Source organism: Pseudochaenichthys georgianus, chromosome 10, assembly GCF_902827115.2.
Source record: "Pseudochaenichthys georgianus chromosome 10, fPseGeo1.2, whole genome shotgun sequence".
Classification (NCBI taxonomy): Eukaryota; Metazoa; Chordata; class Actinopteri; order Perciformes; family Channichthyidae; genus Pseudochaenichthys; species Pseudochaenichthys georgianus.
This window is the reverse complement of record NC_047512.1, coordinates 17,139,902-17,164,038: the sequence shown is the minus strand read 5'-3', so window position 1 is coordinate 17,164,038 and position 24,137 is coordinate 17,139,902. Positions and strand designations below refer to the sequence as shown.

The window sequence follows — 24,137 nt, the reverse complement described above, 5'->3', positions numbered from 1 at the left end:
GTCAGGCCGATACCAGCAGGGACTGCAGGCAGGGACACATTTAGCCCATAACATCTATATTATATTTATTACCGCGTTAGAAGAAATTGGTCGCTAAGCTAACAGCTAGCTTAACAACTTTACCGCTCATCTGACCGGGTGAAGTTGTACACAAGGGACAGGCCACGTGGATATTTTTCTTTTTAAATGCTTTCATTTTTAACGTGAACATGTTCCTGAAGACTGGGCCTGGAGATGTCTCCCGGATGGATCGTGTGCATTTATCTGAGAGAAGCTACCCAAACCTGGCCGTGGTGACACGTGTTTTGGATGACAGTAAGTTTGGTTGATTACATCCAAGGTCACAGCCTTGTAGTTTTTCTTTGGGGTAAATTCGAGTAATTATGGGAGTCAAAATAGATATATCGATAGGGATAAATCTGACGGGGATGACATGGTTTACTAGTTGAACATTTACAAATAAATAAAGTTAAATTGGCCCTGTCAAAGTGTCCCCACACCAGTGCGTGGCAGACTCATATAGTATATGGGCAGACCCTGAAAATTGTAGGCCTAAGTACTGTTAGATTGATAAATCACGAAAAAGGTCACCACTGAAGCCAGTTGCAAATGGCAATGGCTCAGGCGGGAGCTGACTTTTTTAAATGTAAATGATTAGGTAAGTTTGAGAAACCGGCTCAAGATCGCTAGAATTTGAAAATACACAACCGGAGAAAATCTGCCACTTCCTTACAGAGCCCCTCCTCCAACACACACGAACGCGCACATGATCAATGAGGGCACGAGATAAGTTTGTGCCCGAGATGGGTCTGGCTGCAGACCGCAGCAAGGAGGCGGATCGTATAGGGGCGGATCGTATAGGGGCGGATCGTATAGGGGCGTTTCCTAACTTTTTTTATCCAATAGCAACTTAAGGGATTCCAGCTGCTTTTATAAATCATCGCAGAAGAAGTCATTCGTTCTCGTGATGGGAATTCCGGCTCTTCTTGGTGAGCCGGATCATTTGGCTCGGCTCACCAAGAAGAGCCGACTCTTTCGGCTCCTAAAGGGCTCTTCAGTTTACCACATATTATACCTTTTAATTAAATCAAATGTAGCCCTGTTTTGACTAATGATTTATATGTGTACACATATATCACTTAAATTATTCAAGACATCCTTTGTACTGAAGTATTCAAAAGTAAAAATTACATGTTTAATATAAATTATTTGCTGTGGCCAATTGTTTTCATTGCATTTACAGACCCCTGTAACTCTCTGATACCACCCAATGAATGCATTGACTTGCTTGTAGAACCACGCTACACAAAACAGATAGCAACACCTATAAAAACTATTTAAAAAAAGGGGCTACTGTATCAACCTATATAAAGTATATAAATATAGTTTTTCTCCCTGCAGGAGAGGGGAGCGTGCTTTGAGATCAGTTGCTAGGCTGCAGCGGGGAGAAGAGGGGGACAAAAAGAGATCTCCGTCCTCCGTGTTTTATTCTTATCGAAGTAAGAAGAGAAGTAATGGGGCAGAAACCCTCCTTTTTACGCAGCGGTCCAGACATAGACATCATAGCTACGGCGACACATATTCAGTTGCCAGTTACTTTTGGCATTAGGGCAGGGATATCTTTCAAGGTTTGACATAATGCATTGTGCTACTTTTAAAGCAAGCAACGATGTTTTCAAATCTGTAATCAAAAAGCTCCTCAAAAACACTATAGAAGCAGTTCCTGCCGTTGTTACGTTAGTTCAAACAGTAACAACGGACTACTTTTCTTAGCGGATGCATGTCAATTTAAATCAATACATAAAACTATTTTTTAAATCAATAAAATCTTTTTCTAAATCCATAAAAGCATTTCAATTATTATTGGGAGTCATGTCGTTACTTTGTTGAGAATGTGGCTATGTGTAATAAGCGGGATAATGTCCACATTGCACATTGCATAATGTGCCTTCATGCCGATCTAGATCCCTCCGCAAAAACAAAACAAAAAACGGCTCGTTCGCGGAGATGGGTCTGTCTGCAGACCGCAGCAAGGAGGCGTTTCCTATAGGGGCGTTTCCTAACTTTTTTTATCCAGCTGCTTTTATAAATCCTCGCAGAAGAAGTCATTGTTCTAGTGATGGGAATTCCGGCTCTTCTTGCTGAGCCGGATCATTTGGCTCACCAAGAAGAGCCGGCTCTTTCGGCTCCCAAAGGGCTCTTCAGTTTACCACATATTATACTTTTTAATTAAATAAAATGTAGCGCTGTTTTGACTAATGATTTATATGTGTACACATATATCACTTAAAGTATTCAAGACATCCTTTGTACTAAAGTATTCAAAAGTAAAAATTACATGTTTAATATAAATTATTTGCTGTGGCCAATTGTTTTCATTGCATTTACACACCCGTGTAACTCTGATACCACCCAATTAATGCATTGACTTGCTTGTAGAACCACGCTACACAAAACAGATGGCAACACCTATAAAAACTATTTAAAAAAAGGGGCTACTGTATCAACCTATATAAAGTATATAAATATAGTTTTTCTCCCTGCAGGAGAGGGGAGCGTGCTTTGAGATCAACTGCTAGGCTGCAGCGGGGAGAAGAGGGGGACAAAAAGTAGGAAGAGAAGTAATCAGAAACCCTCCTTTTTACGCAGCGGTCCAGACATAGGGCATTAGGGCAGGAATATCTTTCAAGGTTTGACATAATGAATTGTGCTACTTTTAAAGCAAGCAACGATGTTTTCAAATCTGTAATCAAAAAGCTCCTCAAAAACACTATAGAAGCAGTTCCTGCCGTTGTTACGTTAGTTCAAACAGTAACAACGGACTACTTTTCTTAGCGGATGCATGTCAATTTAAATCAATACAGAAAACTATTTTTTAAATCAATAAAATCTTTTTCTAAATCCATAATAGCATTTCAATTATTATTGGGAGTCATGTCGTTACTTTGTTGAGAATGTGGCCATGTGTAATAAGCGGGATAATGTCCACATTGCACATTGCATAATGTGCCTTCATGCCGATCTAGATCCCTCCGCAAAAACAAAACAAACAACGTCTCGTTCGCGGGCGAGAGCCGGCTCCCGTCGTTCACTATAGGAAACGCCCCTATAGGATCCGCCCCTATAGGATCCGCCCCTATACGATCCGCCCCTATACGATCCGCCTCCTTGCTGCGGTCTGCAGCCAGACTCTATTGGAGAGCCCCGATGGAAGGCTGACAGGCAGGTCATCCAGTTATTTTTAGCCGGGCCGGCTAAAATAATTGATCGTGCTTTTTACAGTATTACGGCTTCCACAGATGACATTTTTTTATGGATTTTTTGTCAAAGCACTTAAGATATTCATTGCTATCGGGATGTTAAGAGCATTCCATGGAATATAACAAAAAGTGTATCTCGAGCCGGTTTCTCAAACTTACCTACCCCACCTTTAATCACATACATTTTCTGATGAAAAATAATGCATTTTTTACAAATGTTAGGTTTCTTATAGTAGATCAGGGGTGCCCAACCTTTTTTGAACCAAGAGCTACTTTTAAAGTTGCCAGTCTGCTGAGATCTACCAGTCCAAATAGAGAGGCGTAGCCATTACTACCAGTTAAATACACACTTCTACTTGAATAAAACTGACCTTTGTACGATTATAACTTCATAAAATACTGCAGATCCTTTATCTTACCTCTTTCTAATCTACACACATACAAGTATTTAACTGAAGTTACACAACAGTGTTGTTGATACGGAGTTGGAGTTTATTCACACGTCACATACTACAAGTGGGTAATGTTTTCAAGAAACATTGAACAGTGCTGCCACATATGACACAGGGAAAAAAGAAAATACTCTGAATCCTTTCTTTGCCATGATATAAAAATAGTGTTGCTACAAAAGTATAAATTAGGCTTACTAATAAGACAACTCAGATCTGAAGCTACACAGGAATCACAAGTGCAATAAAAAAAGACAAAATTAATAGAATCAAAACCTTTTTTTGTTGCATTTTAGTAGAGTATAAAAAGAAATGCCTTTAAAATAGGATGCAAGCAACACTAGTTTCTTAACCTGAATTGATAATAGACTATAATCAATTTAAGTTTGCATTCTTATACCATGTTGTACAATAATTATAATGAATGAGTTCAAACAAACTAAAACTTACAGCTGATTCATAACGTATCCAACTTGAGTTTTTATTATATCAAAAACCTGTTGAAATGCTACTGTTATTTTTACTGTCCCCAAAAGCGCGTCGGCAGCCTCCAGGAAAGCTTCTTTCACAACTTCGCCGTCTTTGAAAGACTTCATGTGTTTCGCAAGAACGTGACTGACACGATAAGATGCTATGGTAGCAGCCTTGCTCTTGTTGTTGGGCCTGGTGAAAATGGACTGCTGTGCATTTAGCTGTCCTTTCAGGTCCCTCACCTTTTGGGAGCGTAGGGCAGAATTAGGAGGGAATTCCGTCTCGTAGTGTTTGTGCACTGTTTTGAAATGCCGCTCCTAATATTGATATTGATATTGATATACTTTATTAATCCACGTGGGGAAATTGTTTCTCTGCATTTGACCCATCCTAGTGTTAGGAGCAGTGTGCTGCCATTTTGAACGGCGCCCGGGGAGCAGTGTAGGGAAGGTGTCTTGCTCAGGGACACCTCTGTAGCACTTGGTCTTGCTAAATTACCCTTCTTCGAAAAAGCCACGCTCGCATTGCAGATGAGACAGATGGACTTTGAATAGGAATAGATACAAAAATAATCATCCTCCCACTCAGAGTGAACATTATATATTTTGGGCTTTTTTGCTTCTGCCATAATTGCGGTCTTGTGTGTGTGCACTGCGGACTGTCACTCCTGTTGACCAAGCCCCCAGGAAGTGCGCCGGACTCAGATGGAAATATTCGTGCTGGCCAAACGGCGGTACTGCACATCCGTTTGGTTGCCAGGCCCGGAAACACTTTTTCCCATTGACTTACATGGGGAAAGAGTGGTCTGTAACTCGTTGGATAATTTTTTTAAACTAAATAAACTACCCAGTATGAACACTTGTATATCCCTTATTAAAAACATTCGTTCCTCAAGTTGTAAAAATGTGCTAATAACGTTATTCTGAGAGTTATTTCCCTCGGCATTATGAACGCGCATCTAACCCACAGGACCGCGCCGCCCGGCACGTTCATGTTACGTGTTCAGCACTACATGAGTTTCTCTTTACCCATGGATGCACAATAACAACGGACCCATATCGCGTTACTGCCAGCCCACGGAGCTGTAATAATGGATATATTGCACATGTTTGCTGTAATTCATCATTTGTAAAATATTATACTACATGGGCTGTATGATGTAAATCTTGTACCGTAAATGTTGTATTAAATAAAGTTAATATTACCGACGTAGATTAACGTTCCTGTAGCTTCTTATTGCACTAACAAGTTTATTGCACTGTGTATATATATATATATATACAGTGCAATAATTCTTTCATGCTAAATGAAGCTCTGTTGGATATCACTAGATCCTGTTACAGCATAATAGAAGTACATAACGATTGATGTGTACATTAGCATAATTACTAGCTAGCCGCTAGCTGCTAACTGCATAATAACAAGCCATTACCATGCTGTCATGAACGCACGGTGCTGTTACGTGTACGCAAATTGACGTGCTTTATGTGAACGAGCATGTTGGTTAAAGTTGCGCATGCGCTATGAACGCACATACGGGTACTTCTCAGGCATGCCGGGTAATCTGTGACGTTTCACTCTCAAAAGTTGGGCCATTGTATCATCATGAGCGAATGAATGAGGCCCCGCCTCCCACGCTGTATCCAGTTCTTAGGCTTGTTTGAGACACATTGCGGCTCGCCTCGAAAGTAGACGAGAGTAGCCGATCGCAGCCGGGGGAGGTGTCAAAAAGCTCGCCTGAAGTCGGACAGCTCCGAGTCGGCTTCTTCATCTTCTTCTTCGCATTCTTCTTCTTCTTCTCTCGGTTTTTTGGCGGATTGCAAACAACTTTAAGGTGCATACCGCCACCTCCGGAGTCGGCTTGACTCAGTTTGCATTTATAAAGAATGCACACATGTGTTTAATCGTTAATGTCAGATATGTACTAAGTAAATACATTTGTTCCTGCTCAAGATTAGATTCAACTTTATTGTTATTGCACAGATTACAGGTACTGAGACAACGAAATGCAGTTTAGCTTCTAACCAGGTGCAACAAGCAGTAAAGTGAAAAGTAATGTACACCATCTACAGAATAAAATATAGAATGAATTGAATGATGAATAAACAGTGAGGGGTATGAATACACTAGATATCAGCCTGTGAGCAGTATGAACAGTGTGTATGAATATGCTAAGATATATAAAGTATGAAAACGGTAAGCAGTATAGTATAAAATATATAGATATTAATTTCATGATGATAAACATTGTGGAACAATGATGACAAATTTGAATGGATGTGGCGACGTAAAACTGACACAAAACAACAACACACTTTTGCCAAGCCAATTGGAGAGTTTCATCAGCAGCACGTGGTAAAAACCACCAATGAGCGCTCAGCTCGAGATACCAGCGAGCCGTTTCCCATCAAGCATTTCGCTTCCGCAGCTCGTGGAGAGCAACTGCGCCAACTCGCCTCGCTCTCAAGGCTGCGGGCGTCTTTGTCCCGCGAGCCTCATGTGGGCGAGCCTCCAGAGCAAGTCGGACAAAATGACTAACCATCATGCAACGCACTAGCAAGACGTTGATCGCAACTGCGCAGGTCTGCGCAGGTCTTGCTTGTCTCAAACAAGCCTCTTATTATACATCAATAGCCGCGTTCACACTGCGGTACTTTTCCCACAAAGGTTCATGCGAACTTAGTTCATGATCGCGTTCACACCAAAAAGAGCCGGTACTAAAAGTACTTCATGCGAACCTTTTTACCCCCTCGAAAGTCCCTGCTAGAAAGCAGGGACTTTCGAGCGGCTCTTTTTTGAGAAAAGAGCTATATTTCTGATTGGCTGGGCGAATTGCAAACCACGCCCCGTAAAACTCCCAAAAAGTTTTGTGAAGCCGCCATTTTATTATCCTCGCATTAGCATTATTAGCATTAGCATTAGCCCAGCGCAGAAACGCAGAGAGACTAACTTATGGCAACACAAAATAAAACATGGGAGCGGTGGAGATGAGGAGGTGTCGGCGTTCTGGCGATTTACTCGGAAGGCTTCAGTAGAAGCTGCTGGAAGTCCCAGCAGCTTCTACTGAAGCCAGTCCCCAACTCTGGGGACTTTGGGCGGCAGTATACGCCGTGAAGTGGGTTGCGGCCTGCCAGTAAACCCAAAGCAGAAGAAGAAGAAGTGACGTCAGCGGCTTCATTTGCCTAATCCACCCCCAGGGACTTTTTCTGGTGTGAACGCGAACTGTACTTAGTTCGCATGAACCTTTGTGGGAAAAGTACCGCAGTGTGAACGCGGCTCATGCTGTTGACACGGACAACATCAGCGAAATAGTGGAGATGGGTCTGTCTGCAGACCGCAGCAAGGAGGCGTTTCCTATAGGGGCGTTTCCTAACTTTTTTTATCCAGCTGCTTTTATAAATCCTCGCAGAAGAAGTCATTGTTCTAGTGATGGGAATTCTCTTCTTGCTGAGCCGGATCATTTGGCTCACCAAGAAGAGCCGGCTCTTTCGGCTCCCAAAGGGCTCTTCAGTTTACCACATATTATACCTTTTAATTAAATCAAATGTAGCGCTGTTTTGACTAATGATTTATATGTGTACACATATATCACTTAAATTATTCAAGACATCCTTTGTACTAAAGTATTCAAAAGTAAAAATTACATGTTTAATATAAATTATTTGCTGTGGCCAATTGTTTTCATTGCATTTACAGACCCGTGTAACTCTCTGATACCACCCAATTAATGCATTGACTTGCTTGTAGAACCACGCTACACAAAACAGATGGCAACACCTATAAAAAACTATTTAAAAAAAGGGGCTACTGTATCAACCTATATAAAGTATATACATATAGTTTTTCTCCCTGCAGGAGAGGGGAGCGTGCTTTGAGATCAACTGCTAGGCTGCAGCGGGGAGAAGAGGGGGACAAAAAGTAGGAAGAGAAGTAATGGGTCAGAAACCCTCCTTTTTACGCAGCGGTCCAGACATAGACATCATAGCTACGGCGACATATATTCAGTTGCCAGTTACTTTTGGCATTAGGGCAGGGATATCTTTCAAGGTTTGACATAATGAATTGTGCTACTTTTAAAGCAAGCAACGATGTTTTCAAATCTGTAATCAAAAAGCTCCTCAAAAACACTATAGAAGCAGTTCCTGCCGTTGTTACGTTAGTTCAAACAGTAACAACGGACTACTTTTCTTAGCGGATACATGTCAATTTAAATCAATACAAAAAACTATTTTTTAAACAAAACAAAAAACGTCTCGTTCGCGGGCGAGAGCCGGCTCCCGTCGTTCACTATAGGAAACGCCCCTATAGGAAACGCCTCCTTGCTGCGGTCTGCAGACAGACTCTATTGAAATAGTGCCCACTGCCCAACAGCCACGCCCAGACACATGGGGTCACGCCGGCCAATCACAAAGCTTTGATGCGTTCAAGTACATTATTCTGGCACAGGAAGATTATGTCATAGGATAAAACAGAATATTGTTGTTCTATTTTTAGACACATCTCGCGATCGACTGGGAATCTCCCCGCGATCGACTGGTTGGGCACCCCTGTAGTAGATCAAACATTTAACTTTTTTGAACAACGTATGACTGATTTCCTGTTTATTCAAGATTATAAATATAATCATAAATACAAAAATAAATGAAAACAAACATTTGTGGTAGGCTGAATTTAAAACATGGTTGTAGTGCGTACATGCAATACTTAAAACATTTGACATATTTTATATACACAGATACAACACAGTAGTTTACTACTCAAGTACACAGATGTCAACATGAATGTAGTACCTGTATGTTTATAATGAGAAGTAATAGATAGCAGAATCATACATTTTAAATAAAATGAATTTACTTTTGTGTATTGGTGCATAACATTGACATAGTAGGAGATAATTAAATACAACAATATATCAAAACGTTGATATGAAATGAATGTTAAATATAACACAATAAATGGTATTTGAAGGTATAATTATATCTCACGCTCAACCTCGAGATCTACCTTATAGACAGACAAAAGCCAGAACTTAATCAATAAGATTTTCTTTTTTATTATTAAAATAATACCAAACACTCGCTTTTGGTCTTTGAACAGAATCATTTGAAAACAGTTAATGATTATGTCTATAAAGGTATGGATTTATCTCCCTGAGACAATATTTATTTGAGATGTGCAGGTTATACTTCACACATTTATATGGTTACACCACAAGCAGAATGAGCGGCTCCCTAGATTCACAAATACACGAACATGCTGTTTGTTGACTTTATTGTTATCATTTCTACGTTGGTTACCATAACAGTCAACGGGCAAATCCTGGGCTGAATGCTGCTCGGCTTTCGTCCGTGTGTCCGTGGAACAACATGGGGACATTTAATATAGCATTGGAGTTTATTTAATGTCGTCTAGTGTTTAACTACGTTGTTGGACATCCCTCATTATGGCTCTGCGTTCACTGGACCGAACTTTTCCACGTAGGTTTCACAGTAACACTACAGCAGCTGGAGCTAACCACTCATATCAAAGCTAATGTTAGCCATGCTTAAAGGTTATATTGTGATGAGTTTAGTTTTGTGAATGTGTTAAGCTTTTGACCTCAAATTAAATAGTTGTTTTTTTAAAGTCCCCGCGCTATGTTCTTGCCCCGGAAGAGAAAAAGCGTTGTATTTCCGTTGTCTTCCCGTCAACGAACAGACAGAAGGAGAAGCTAGCTAGCATAGCCACATGCTAGTTAGCACTCAGACACGCCGTGCTCGCCATTGTGTCTCCTCTGAAACGACTTATTTCACAGCCTTGTGTTTGTGGTTCTTCAAAGAGAGAATCGAAGCCGTGCCACTATTGTTTTTCCACCAAGTGCTGTGGTTTTTTGTTGTTGATCTAACACGGTTCCAGAAATATGGCTGAAGGAGGAAACTACTACAACGGTAAGACCTGTTTACTTGACCATTAACCACGCATCTTCTGTGCTACTTGTGCCGTTTCTCTTCAGACGGAGGGGAGTTTATGGTGAGGAGGGAGGTCAGGAGCACTGGTTGCATGGTATTTGGAGGTAAACTTATATGTTAAGCTAACCCTCGAGATCTAATAATGTTACCTAATAGATACAAATATTTACCCATAACTATATTATTATTATTATTATTATACCAAAGCATAGCTTATAGTCTTTGAACGGAATGTAAATATGTAGATCAAAAATGAATGTTTTTTCTTTCTGAGATATGTGAGCTGTGCAGGTTATACTTCACTCACAGCAGAATGAGCAATTATGGCTCCCTACATTCACTGCCATTGTCTCATCATAGTGGATTATTTAAAATGTTAACATTTGGTATGATATAATTGTCATTAGTTTATTAATTTGTTATTGTGTATGTTCGGGGAGAGATATTTAATTCAAATATAACTGATATTTGAACTCTGTTCACTTTTTTAGAGCATGATGACAGAACCGGACCACAGTTTCGCAGCCGCAAAGGAAGAGGCTCCCACAAGGGTCGGTCATATGAAGGGTCCCGCAGGGTCCGCCAACGGGGAAGCCACTCTGGAGACTTCGGGGGTCCTGGGCCACGATCTCGGTTTGACGATACTGACGTAGATGTAACTATGAGTGACAGCTCTCAGGACAACAGCTCTCAAAACAGATTGTAAGTGAGGGTGACCAACTGACTGACCCAGTGTGTATGGTAGTTTAACATTGTCCTCAGATATGTACGTGCGTGCGTGCATACGTGAGGTGATGTCCCCCCCAAATTTAAACATGTTCATACAATACTGAATACATTTGAAGCCTTTTTGATGTCAATAAGTTTCTGTTTTTGTAGTGTATTTGTCTTTTGTAGAGATTTTTCATTTATTCTCTATATATGCTATAGGGGGGGGGGGGGGGGCGCCAGCTAAAATCTCGCCTAGGCTATCAAATTGGCTAGAACCGGCCCTGTATATGTATGTACAGTGGGGCAAAAAAGTATTTAGTCAGCCACCAATTGTGCAAGTTCTCCCACTTAAAAAGATGAGAGAGGCCTGTAATTTTCATCCTAGGTATACCTCAACTATGAGAGACAAAATGAGGGGGGGAAATCCAGAAACTCACATTTTCTGATTTTTAAAGAATTTATTTGCAAATTATGGTGGAAAATAAGTATTTGGGCAATAACAAAAGTTCATCTCAATACTTTGTTATACCCTTTGTTGGCAAAGACAGAGGTCAAACGTTTTCTGTAAGTCTTCACATGGTTTTCACACACTGTTGCTGGTATTTTGGCCCATTCCTCCATGCAGATCTCCTCTAGGCAACACGGACTTTCAACTCCCTCCAAAGATTTTCTATGGGGTTGAGATCTGGAGACTGGCAAGGCTACTCCAGGACCTTGAAATGCTTCTTACGAAGCCACTTCTTCGTTGCCCGGGCGGTGTGTTTGGGATCATTGTCATGCTGAAAGACCCAGCCACGTTTCATCTTCAATGCCCTTGCTGAGGGAAGGAGGTTGTCACTCAAAATCTCACGATACATGGCCCCATTCATTCTTTCCTTTACACGGATCAGTCGTCCTGGTCCCTTTGCAGAAAAACAGCCCCAAAGCATGATGTTTCCACCCCCATGTTTCACAGTAGGGTATGGTGTTCTTTGGATGCAACTCAGCATTCTTTCTCCTCCAAACATGTCTAGTTGAGTTTTTACCAAAAAGTTCTATTTTGGTTTCATCTGACCATATGACATTCTCCCAATCCTCTTCTGGATCATCTAAATGCTCTCTAGCAAACTTCAGACGGGCCTGGACATGTACTGGCTTAAGCAGGGGGACACGTCTGGCACTGCAGGATTTGAGTCCTTGGCGGCGTAGTGTGTTACTGATGGTAGCCTTTGTTACTTTAGTCCCAGCTCTCTGCGGGTCATTGACTAGGTCCCCCCCCGAGTGGTTCTGGGATTTTTGCTCACCGTTCTTATGATCATTTTGACCCCACGGGGTGAGATCTTGCGTGGAGCCCCAGATCGAGGGAGATTATCAGTGGTCTTGCATGTCTTCCATTTTCTAATAATTGCTCCCACAGTTGATTTCTTCACACCAAGCTGCTTACCTATTGCAGATTCAGTCTTCCCAGCCTGGTGCAGGTCTACAATTTTGTTTCTGGTGTCCTTTGACAGCTCTTTGGTCTTGGCCATAGTGGAGTTTGGAGTGTGACTGTTTGAGGTTGTGGACAGGTGTCTTTTATACTGATAACGAGTTCAAACAGGTGCCATTAATACAGTTAACAAGTGGAGGACAGAGGAGGCTCTTAAAGAAGAAGTTACAGGTCTGTGAGAGCCAGAAATCTTGTTTGTTTGTAGGTGACCAAATACTTATTTTACTGAGGAATTTACCAATTAATTCATTAAAAATCCTACAATGTGATTTCCTGGATTCTTTCCCCCCATTCTGTCTCTCATAGTTGAAGAAAATTACAGGCCTCATCTTTTTAAGTGGGAGAACTTGCACGATTGGTGGCTGACTAAATACTTTGTTGCCCCACTGTATATATACAATCATTTAGGTCTTAGAGCCTGTAAAGCCTTTTTTACACCAAGCCGATGTATCGGTAGATGGATGTCGGGCCGATGAGCGTTGTGTCGCCCTACTCCGATTGGTGTGTACTGCACCGCCGTGTCTTTTCGGCCGTGCCGAGACCTTCCTCCGCCGATTCGACATGTTGAATCGGGGGGCCGTCGGCCAAATAAATCACTCTGGTTGATTGGCTGTTCAGCTAGCGAATCAGTGCATGAGAAGCGAAACGGAAGTGAGGGACCCAAACAAACTATTAAGAAGGCAAATCTGAGATTTCATTTAACTCCAGCTTTCGACACAGGTTCGGGAAAGCCCCACGAGCTTCTCGCTGTAGAGTGAAAATGGAACACACACGCTATTTGTTGTTTGTTTATATCACGCAGTCTGTTCTTCTTTTCTCTGTGTATCAAGCAAGTCTGTCTTCCGGTTGTTGCCTCTTTTGAATGACGAATACACACTACCGCCGCCTGCTGGTAAGGAGAGTTATTGCAACTCACGCATGCGCAGTTCGTACGTGCAACTTGGCCGTCGGCTGAAGTCTTTGCGGTGTGTTCCAGTGCGAAACATGGCCAAGACGCAGGAGACGTGAGCTGACGTTCCGTCGAGACGTGTTCTTTGGTGTCAGTTTGGTGCTAGTAGTGTAAAAGCAGTCATAAAACAGAACAACGACTTTTATTTGATGTTTTATGAGGTGACAATTGGATTCTAAATAAGTGTTAACCCTCTAGGATAGGTGAAAAGCACAACACAATTGTTCCAATGGTGGACCCTGACTAAAGGAGAAATGTTTCAATGTATCGTCTTGTTTTGTCTTTAGCACCCCATATGGAAGACCCGGTCGGAAAGGAGGAGACGGACGCTTTGACAGAGACAAGCCACAAGGCAGAGTAGGCGGTGGGAGAGGGGGAGGCAGAGGCCGAGGTGGAGGTGGAGGCAACAACGGAGGCAAAAGCCGTTCAGGCTGGTATAAAGTAACGGTGGGTATTATAACAGTTTCAACTGGCCATCCATGCTTCTGACTCAAAACCTGTTTTAATAAGACCTTATTATCGCCTTGTCTGTTTGTCAGATACCACATGGAAAGAAATATGACAAGAAATGGTTATTGCCAGCTCTTCAGAACATCTGTACGGTTCCCTACACACCAGTACAGGTGAGGTTCAGCGATGCTTTTTTATTAATATGACATTATTTACACATTTCAAGAAAGGCTGTGTATTTCGGAAATTACCGTCTTTGTATATTTAAAATGTAATTATTTCTCCTTCTACCCCACTCTGTCCAGTACCATGTTGACCATACCAGGGCCCATTTTTATGTGGATGATTCCTCTACTGCCAATGCTTTGCACAAATGTACTCACAAGATCACAGACACGGATGGATATAAGGTATGTTGTGTTAATAACGGAACTCTCTCACACACACGCACTTTTAAAGTTTGTATCTTAATGAACAATCTTCTCGTTTGCATCATTAGATTATGGTTAAATTATGTTACATAATGTTTGTTTTCTTTTAAAGGTGGAAGTTCATGTCAACCCCAGCGCACCACCATCCTGCCTCCAGTCTGATCTGAAGCCTGAACACTTGGAGCATCTGAAGGTGAGCTGGAGGAAGTAACAACATCTCTGAAGGCGCTTGTTTGTTTCTTTTGTAGATTCCCTCATTCTGTACCCCAATCAAAACATATGGAGTGGTGCAGGGATGACGTATTTATCCGGAAATAAGCTGCGCATGGGTTCCCTTGACAAAAAAGCAATGGGATTTCTCCATAGGATTTTGGAAAATAGTTCGAAATAAGGTCTGTGGAAAACGAACCTGTTAGTTTAATGCACGTTTTGTTCAGCCGGATAATCTCCACATGTCTACCCTACTTTTATAATTTTCTAATCATAAATCTAATCGCCAGAAGCAAAATGCTAACGTTGTGCTATAAACAAACTACAGCAGGGTCGCTGCTTCAACGTCACGCCAACTTAAGATCGATATTCAAAAATACAGATTCAAAATTGTACAAGTTGAAACGTTTGTTTTAACAGTTTGCAGGAGGCGGGTACTTGCTTTCAAGCAGAACAGGGTAAACAAACTTAGCGGGAGTGTTTACGTGTTCGGCGTAATGACGTACAACGTCCTCGACAACTTCTGTAGTCCTATTCAGCCACTTGTTAACAACCATTGTTTTTCAGACACGTAAACTCTTCAAAAATCACCAGTGGGGTCACCGCTGATGTATTTAATGTCGTAGAACAAAACGTGATCCGTCTCTTCACTTTGTGTCAAACACAGACCTTATTTCGAGCTATTTTCCAAAATCCTATGGAGAAATCCCATTGACTCTGAGACGAGGGAACCGGTAGTGGTAAAATGCTAACTCACTTCTTGGTTTTAGGACTCGTCACTGCACCACTCTATTGAAGGACGTTTATATTCATTGTGACAAATATTTTTGTGTTGAGATAAGGCCTCTCACATTTTTCTTTTTTATGTTTCACAGCAATGCATGGCAAAACGTTTTGATGGCTCCCAGCAAGCACTGGACTTAAACAACATCCGTACAGACCCTGGTAAAAACGTTACTCTGTCAACAATTTTTACACACAAATCCCATGTATTAATTTATATATATTAATGAAAAGATTAAACACATATTCAAGCCGATACTTACAATCTATACTAGACGAGTTGTTACAAGTTCCTATACAGGTGGGACTGTTCAAAAATACATTATAGTATTCAAGGCTCTAGTTTTCCTGTGATATCAGTACATTTTCACTACAGTGTGGTTTAACATGTTTTGAAAATGCAAAGATGGTGCAGCCAATCTGGTGATTTAAATGTAACCTTGCAGAGCTCAAGGACCTGAATGTCACTGAAATTATTTTCAAATATTTGCTGAGTATTTTATTGCCAATTTTATTTTGTGTGACAGACCTGGTTTCCCAGAACATTGAAGTCATCTTGAATAGGAAGACGAACATGGAAGCTGTCATCAATATCATTAAAGAAAACATCCCGGAGGTAAAATAAACACACTTTGTGGTGGAAAAAGCAACAAACTATTTGCCGTTGCCCTAACAAAGGTGCTGATGGTAGCTGCTTTTTGATAAAGTGATGGGGGAAACTGAATGTGCTTATCCAAGTCTCTCTGTCTCTTGTCAGCTGACGGGCTTGAACCTGAGTAACAACCGTATTCACAAACTGGATGAACTCACAGATTTGGTTTCCAAGGCACCTAATCTGAAGACCCTCAACCTTTCCCACAATGAGGTGAAATTGGCCACTGTTGATCAAGATAATTAAAACCAGACCCTAAACCTGACCTTACGCTTTAAATTTCCATCTAATGCTAACTTGTTCTGTTACCGTGTGCTCCTCCAGCTGAAGACAGACCGGGAGCTGGACAAGGTGAAAGGCTTGAAGCTGGTGGAGCTGTGGCTGAACAGGAACCCCCTGTGCGACTTCTTCAAGGATCAGGCCTCATACATTAGGTCAGTCAGCAATTTTGGGGGTTGAGGGCAGAAGATTTATGAAGGTGACACAGTAATCTGACAGGGCGTGCAAGTGAGGGTGTCTGGGAGTCTTTCCTGAATGACAAAAAGTATGCAGCAGCATCTACAAAATATCAAGCAAGCCTTTGTAAGCGAGTCTGAGATGCCTGAACAATTACTGAAACCGTAATCTAACAATCGAGGATTCTGAGGACTAATAAGAGCCTGCTAACCTTTACCATTAACTCACTTTATTCCTGTGGCGAAAGTGAAACGAGAAATGAAACCTGCATTCATTCTTAATCCGTTTAGATGATTTTTTTTGTGTTATTTTTTTACATGCTCCTTCCAATTTGTGATTAGCATTCCCCCCCCCCCCTTAAACTAACCTAACCTTTTTTTTGCCTCCAAAAGTTGCTGAGAAGACCTCTAATCACAAAACACTTCTACGTTGTTTTCTTGTTCAGCTTACTTAAACTCTCCAGTATTAACAGCCATCTTTTCTCTGTCAGCTTCTCTGTGGGACAAACTTTCAAGCTTTGATCCCTTTTATGGTTCTCAGTGATGCTGTACCCAGCTCTCCCCTCCTGACATCCTGGTTTCGTTATCCAATAAACTGCTGTAAAACACCTTTGCACTGCTAAAGATATACAACTCTAAGAAGAAGCACTTAAATGATATAAAAAACACCTTCAGCTTGACAACCCTTTTTAATAAAATGTTCTGTGAACTGCTTTAAAAAATATGATTCCACAGCAATCTCTTGAGCAGTACTGTAAAACATTGTAGGTTATTTTTAATGAAGAGAGGGCAATCTACAGTTGACAGTGAATGAAACCGAGAAAAGCCACAAATGATGAGTTCCCCTCCCCTTGTAGCACCCTTGCCCACGCGGCCCACTGTATCAGGCGAGTATGGAAGGCTGGATAGCTCATGACGGGTAAGATCCCACCTCAAAATCCCGGGACGACCTAAGGCAGGCACAGTCACGATTACTCGGCCTCAGCCCCTGTGAACTCTGACTGAATGAAAACGCAAGAAGAAGAATTAAGAAGACGGGGCGTTACAGAAAAAGCTGTTGGGCTGAGGTGGAGGGGGATGCGTGTCATTGTGAATGACCAAGAATGGGCCAAAGAGAGAAAGCAGTCTGTCTCCGACTAAGTTGGTCTCTTTTGGCCTGAAACCCTCTGCTGTTCAGAGAATGAAGCCTTCGATAAGGCCCCTGACTGACGTGTTCAGAACTGGAAATTGAGTTCCAGTTTGTCCAGTAAAGAAAGAGTTCCTCTTCCTCTTTGTGATGACTGTGACCAGTACAGAAAAGCTCAAATATAAAGCAGGAGAAGCCGAGCAGAGAATTATCTCTTCAGTCCAAATGTTTAATGACCTCCAAGTCCCTCTGTAACCAGAGGTGTTGACCAAAATCAAGCTTAAAAAATAAAAGCTTGCAACATAAAGTCTTGTCCTTGTTCGTGCATAAACACCATCACCACAGAATTGATGGTCTATAACGGGGCTATTCAATTAGTTTGGAATGGGGCCGGTTGATGAAAATTATCCAAAGCAAGTGGCCGGGAAATAGATGGCTTGAAATATGAGCAATCCTATTCAGAGCTTCAGATACAGTAAATACTACAACAGCATAGTGGAGTGCATATATTGTTTAATTAAATTAAACAATATAGCCCCAAGGCCTTTATAGATCTAAATGGCAAGTTCAGAACTCAGTAGGCCTACATGTGAAGCTAATTTAACCATCAACATCATTTAATTTGATTTAATTTAGGTGAAATTATCTAATCATTCACGCAGAGATGCAATAAATGACAGAAGTTGTCACTACAGTAGCTAGTAGGTGGGTTCGAAACCCGAGCCCGCAGAAGTTTTCAGGCAATGTCTTCCCCTCTATCTCAATTTAACACCCTCTCTGGAATAAAGGCACTCTGGCCCAAAAGATAAATAAATAAATGTGATTACTTTTTAACATTAGACTCAAAGGGCCAGTAAATATCACCCTGGGGCCGGATTTGGCCCGCGGGCCGCCAATTGAATAGCCCTGGTCTATGAGATGTGTAGCTGCTTTGTGTGTGCAGCAGGGGAAGAAACCAGGATGAGTGGTGGGCCTGCTGCGTTCAGCTCACTCTGAAGCCCGCTGTCCTTTTTGTTCAGCTCTGTTCTCAGGTTGACTTTCCCTGCTGATAATCAATGGCTTAGACACCAACAGAGTCTTAATGGATACTTATTAGAATTCATTTTAGACCAGTTGTGCAGTGTTTGTGTGAATTTTTTAATTTATATATTTTTTTCCCAGTTGTTTTTGTTTTTCGTGGCGTAGACTCATCTGCTCCCGTACACTGCCAGAGTTTGGGGGGAGGGGAACACAACACTGGTGGTAACCACCTCTCTCCCAGCAATGCCCAACTTATTTATTTTACTAATGCAAAAAGGATGCTGGTTCCTGTGCAGTCTGGTAGACCATGGGTCTCTGCCTGTTTGTATGTGTGTGTGCGCTCTTAGAAAAGTTTGCTTGTATTGCTTCCCTATGTCAGATCTGTGTATATCTCCATATTGGGGGAGAGGATGAGTATACCAGCTGGTAAGTACACTTTGTGGTGGGATCATTCTTGTAGCATGAAACTCAAGGAATGATAAGAGTGCAAATAATAGTCCATCATTACTTGTAAAGATTAACTCCCACTGGCTTTAGTTACATATGCATCTATACATAATTGTGTTCTCTCAAATGTTTTTTGACAGTGTCAGCCTAATGACATAAGTTGAGGAACAAAATGACATTAAATTGGTCAGCAGGTGTGAGTGACAGTGCTACTTTCAGTAATGAGCATGATTTTATTTGTGTGTGTCTTGTAGTTCTGATCATAACCTTCTCTTAATTTTTGTTCTGTACCAGTGCTGTGCGGCAGAGGTTTCCCCGGCTTCTCAAACTCGTAAGTCAACACGTTTATCTCCTCACTTCACTTGAATAATGCCGGTCATGTTCTACATTCATAACACGATGAGATGTTTTAGGAACTGTCTGCAGTATTTAACCAGCATTTAATTGCGATGTTGCGAAATGGGCAATACATTTTCTTAAACACATTCGCTTTTTCTGGACACGGTCAAGTTGCTAAATTAAATCAGGGATTGTTCAAACACTTGAAAGTTAGAAAAGTACTTAATTTAAACTGTTGTGTTTTCAAACTAAGGATTTTGCATGTGGTTTTACAAATGTTTTAAATACCCATTGATTGGTGTTGATATAAAGGAATACTGTAAACCATTTTATTTTGTAGTTGCATTTATAGTAAAAACAATAACAAATTGGATAAGCTAAATTCTCTCATGTGTCTTTATTCATGTGTGGTTTATTTCAATAGGATGGTCATGACCTCCCTGCTCCCATTGGATTTGATGTGGAAACCCCCACAACTATCCCCCCCTGCAAGGTTTCTTGTTTTTATCTTGTGATTACTTGTATATCTTTCCTGAACCTCTTCAACATCTCTTTCGGGTTTCAAAACAATCAATGTCCTTTTATGTAGCTGACCTTTTTTTTTTTTTGACAACCCAGGGCAGCTGTTTTGGCTCTGATGATATCAAGGTCCTCATCCTTCGCTTCTTGCAACAGTGAGTTTTAACTTTTTGTATGTAAACAATCTTCTCACAACAGCCGGGCCTGTTCCAGAAAATAGTGTTTGGTTAAGACGGGGACCTACAGGAGAGGACATAAAAACAAAGTCAAGAGATATGTCATGTGTTGCAGGTACTACAGTATATATGACTCCGGGGACAGACAGTCACTCTTGGATGCCTACCATGATGGAGCATCGTTATCCCTGACAACACCGTACTCTACCCAGAACCCCTCCAGGTACAAACACACCCAAAGACACAAACTTCTGTATACATGTGGCAACACCAATAACATATCGATGTATAAATGTAATGTTTTACTTTGTTTCTCAAGTTGACATTTAGATAGATCTTTTGTTTACATTATTTTGTCTGTCCTCCAACATTCATGTGCTTCTCATTTCCCCGATGACACCTCTACATGGGTCTCTGAAGTATTCACATGTATTCCATCTGTCCCTGTCTCCTGGTTTTAGGAGCAGCCTTGGGGAGTATCACAAAGACACTCGAAACCTGAAGAGGATCAAAGACACCAGTGAGTTTATCTATTGAGCTGTTCACATGGTCTCTGAATTGGTTGAGACTGAATATTTCTGTGATTTGAGATTCCTCCTTATGTTTCTTTCTCTGAATCTTGCCTCTTTTAGCGGTTCGGTTTCGACTTCTGAAGCATACACGACTGAACGTGGTGGCTTTCCTCAACGAGTTGCCCAAAACTCAGCACGACATTGCCTCTTTTAATGTCGACGTAAACACCTTCACGGTGAGATCATGTTTGTTCTGTCAGACTCAGCTAGTACTTGTCATTAACCTTATCCTCTCACTGGGAGTCATGTATCTGTACTAAACCTGCAAATATGTTTCCCGTTTGCAGAACACACTATTATCATTCACAGTGAGCGGAGTCTTCAAAGAAGGTAAGTTGTACAGTCATCATGTTTTATAAGATAAGATGGTCCTTTAGTGATGCCAATTTGGGAAATGTTTGTGTTGCAGCAGCATAAAAAGACAAGGCATTGTACAATAAAAATGTTTTGTTCTTCTCTGTAAGGATGAGTAATGTTGATTTTGTTGCTAATGTGTCTCGTGTTTCTTCTTCAGTTGCTGTTGATGGTAAATCTCGAGAGTCGACAATGGCTTTCTCCCGGGTTTTCGTCACAGTCCCAGCAGGGAATAACGGGTACGTTTAGTGAGCTCCCAATGGTTTGTATCATCTTCCTGTTGTCATCCACAATTTCCCTGAGGAACGGTCATAATACTTACTTAGTAACAACAGTTGTGAATCTTTTCGAAAATAACCTGCTGAGATCTGAATATTACACCTATATGCATCTTAAAAATGTATTATCAGAGAATTTCTTACCTTTTTGGGGGGTTTTTTTCACCAAGATGTTGGAAGATATTACCTTTTGTGTTTACATGATGTGCAAAACAATAAAATACAAGATATTATTTCTGCCCTTTTTTGCAAGTGACAAAAACAGAAACCCCAGTTTATTACCAGTTTGAATCCAAAGACTAAAGTTTGGATTTGCATTGAGATTATTTTAGGGTGGAAAAATTAAAAGTTGGATTGTTTTAAAGGATTGATGCTGCCATCTAGTGTTGTAGTTGAGTTAATGTAAGCACACACTGTCAAAATGATTGGCAGCTGCTATACAAATAAAGCTGTGTTGCCTCAAGTCATGCAATCACTTTACTTCACCACCAGGAGATATCTTTCTTTTGTTCATCTTGTTTCTTTCTGTGCCATAGTCTTTGCATCGTGAACGACCAGATGTTCATCCGGATGGCCACAACAGAGGAGATCCGGAGAGCCTTCGTCGCCCCCGCTCCCACTCCCTCGTCCAGCCCCGTGCCCATCCTCACTGCACCGCACCAGGAGATGCTCACAGCCTTCTCGCAGAAGTCTGGCATGAACCTGGAATGGTCCCAAAAGTAATCCTTGTTTATCTGCATGTAGTGTTTGCAATGTAATTACATTTGATTTACTCAATTCAACGTATATTAACACCTATTCTCTGTTGAAGGTGTCTGCAAGACAATAACTGGAATTTCGACGTAGCGGGGCAAGTTTTCACTCAGTTAAAGGTAATATAATGGTTCATGGTACATCTCTCTGTTTTTCCATGTATCTGGTCTTTTTTTATAGCAACCACTGAAATGCTGTTTTTTCTCTCTCCAGGCGGATGGCAAGATCCCTGATGTTGCGTTCATAAAATAAAGAGTTGAATCATAGTCCTGGGAAATAAAATCTGCAGTAATTTTTTTTTTATGGCTTTTCTTATATCCTTTACATGTTCCCGTTATTTTCAACATTATGAAGATCAAGTTAACTGTTTTGTTTTAATAGCCAATTGTTTGACCTAAGGACTGATTTTATGATACCATTCTTGGTTGTCGTTGTTTTTGGTAATTTGTATAGAAATCACTACATGTGTTCATAGGAATAAAGTCATGGCGAGTGATTTAACTTTTGTTCATGTTTTGTTGTATTATGTTTAACAATAATAAAATATTTTGTTACACGAGAAAGAAAGCTAGAAAAAGCAAGAAAAACTAATTGAGTTTGACATTTCTTTCTCGTCATTGAAAATGTTTCCCGGACTAGATATCCAGTAAATAGCATTGTCTTAAGCTTTTAATCACTTTTAATGTGCACCTTCAATATATCAAATTGGGCTATTAGCCGACTACCACTCCTACGTACTGTTGAACGTTTCTAAAAAGAAAATTGCTATAAACTGGATATCATTTTGAGTGTAACTAAATATTTTATACATTAAGCTCCTTTTTGTATCAAATTACTTTTAATTGCACACAGTGCCATTGATTGACACTAATCAAAAACAGCCAAAGGTATATGCATGGGGGAAGAAATATATATATATAGTTACTATAGCAAAGTAAGTTTTTTAATAATAATAATTTAAATTTTATATAGCGCCTTTCACGAAACCCAAGGACGCTTTACAGTGAGAAGTAACAAAACAAAAGGTAATAATAGACATACAGAGCAATAGCAGGAAATAAGTGACTATAATTTAGTTGAGGCCGAAGGCCTGAGTGAACAGATGGCCATCATCAAAAAACCTGGTCTGGACCCCGAGAACCCCAGCAACTTCCGGCCGATCTCCAACCTTCCTTTTCTTAGCAAGATCATGGAAAGAGCAGTTGCTGCCCAGCTCCACCATCATATGTCCGACCATGAGCTCTATGAACCCTTCCAATCAGGCTTCAGATCCAACCACAGCACAGAGACGGCCCTTATTAAAATAACCAATGACCTCCTCATAGCCGCCGATTCAGGCCTCGTCAGCATCCTCATCCTCCTGGACATCTCCGCCGCATTCGACACAGTCTCCCACACTATCCTACTCAACCGCCTATCCGTCTACCTTGGCCTCTGGTACAGCCCTCTCCTGGTTCCATTCCTACCTCTCCAACAGGCAACAGTTTGTGACCATCGGAAAATCCAGCTCTCCCCCAGCCCCTGTGAACCAGGGTGTGCCGCAAGGTTCAGTGCTCGGCCCCCTTCTATTCAACATCTACATGCTCCCCCTCGGTGAAATCATCCGCCGACATGGTCTCAACTTTCACTCCTACGCCGACGACACCCAACTCTACATCAGTACCAATCCATCATCTCAGCTACCCCCACTGTCACTTGTCAACTGCCTCAGCGACATCCAAGCCTGGATGTCAAAAAATCTACTTAAACTTAACAATAACAAAACAGAGCTCATGGTCGTGGCCCCAAAAACACTGCTCCGGAAGGTTGGAGATCTGCTCCTCACCATCGATGGCGGCTCCATCCACCCTTCCCCTGAGGTTCGCAGCCTGGGCGTCACTCTGGACTCTAGCCTCACCTTCAACTCCCGCATCAGGTCTACCGTCAAAACTGCTTTCTTTCACCTACGAAACATCTCCAGACTCCGCCCCTCTCTCCCCGACCCCGTTGCAGAAACATTAATTCATACCTTCATCTCCTCTCGTCTGGACTACTGCAATGGAGTTCTGTTCGGGGTCACCAGCAAAGCCCTGGACAGGCTCCAGTACGTCCAGAACTCTGCAGCCAGGCTCCTCACCCACACTAAACCCTGGCAACACATCACCCCCACCCTCATCCACCTTCACTGGCTCCCGGTCAAGTCACGCATCCAGTACAAACTCCTCCTGCTAACCTACAAATCTCTCCACTCCCTAGCCCCTCCATACATCTCTGACCTCCTTCAGCCCTACACCCCCTCTCGTCACCTGCGGTCCTCTGACAAAGGGCTGCTCTCCA

The 24,137-nt window shown here is 41.5% G+C and overlaps 1 protein-coding gene across 3 annotated transcripts; it reads left to right on the top strand.

Annotated features, from left to right (window-relative positions):
* The first annotated feature begins 248 nt into the window (after positions 1 to 248).
* Positions 249 to 22,322, top strand: nxf1a (nuclear RNA export factor 1a). Of its 3 annotated transcripts, none has more exons than XM_034092625.2 (22): positions 249 to 315; positions 10,173 to 10,232; positions 10,620 to 10,830; positions 13,544 to 13,703; positions 13,796 to 13,879; positions 14,012 to 14,116; positions 14,250 to 14,330; positions 15,223 to 15,292; positions 15,658 to 15,746; positions 15,888 to 15,995; positions 16,107 to 16,216; positions 19,125 to 19,161; positions 19,594 to 19,662; positions 19,788 to 19,843; positions 19,980 to 20,087; positions 20,326 to 20,384; positions 20,497 to 20,612; positions 20,724 to 20,766; positions 20,951 to 21,029; positions 21,605 to 21,787; positions 21,880 to 21,940; positions 22,035 to 22,322. In XM_034092625.2, exons 2-22 carry the CDS (start codon positions 10,187 to 10,189, stop codon positions 22,071 to 22,073), a joined length of 1,914 nt encoding a protein of 637 aa, XP_033948516.1. In that variant the 5' UTR covers positions 249 to 315; positions 10,173 to 10,186; the 3' UTR covers positions 22,074 to 22,322. The 3 variants fall into 3 exon arrangements, with proteins under 3 accessions (XP_033948516.1, XP_033948514.1, XP_033948517.1); XM_034092623.2 differs by lacking the exon at positions 249 to 315 and adding an exon at positions 9,486 to 9,657; XM_034092626.2 differs by lacking the exons at positions 249 to 315; positions 10,173 to 10,232 and adding an exon at positions 9,690 to 10,107.
* The last annotated feature ends 1,815 nt before the right edge of the window (positions 22,323 to 24,137 follow it).

Coding starts and splice junctions, on each gene's coding strand:
- nxf1a (XM_034092623.2), top strand. CDS start 9,624: ATGGCTCTGCGTTCACTGGACCGAACTTTTCCAC. Junction 10,233..10,619: donor TGGTTGCATGGTATTTGGAG/GTAAACTTATAT, acceptor TCACTTTTTTAG/AGCATGATGACAGAACCGGA. Junction 19,162..19,593: donor TTCCCCGGCTTCTCAAACTC/GTAAGTCAACAC, acceptor TTATTTCAATAG/GATGGTCATGACCTCCCTGC.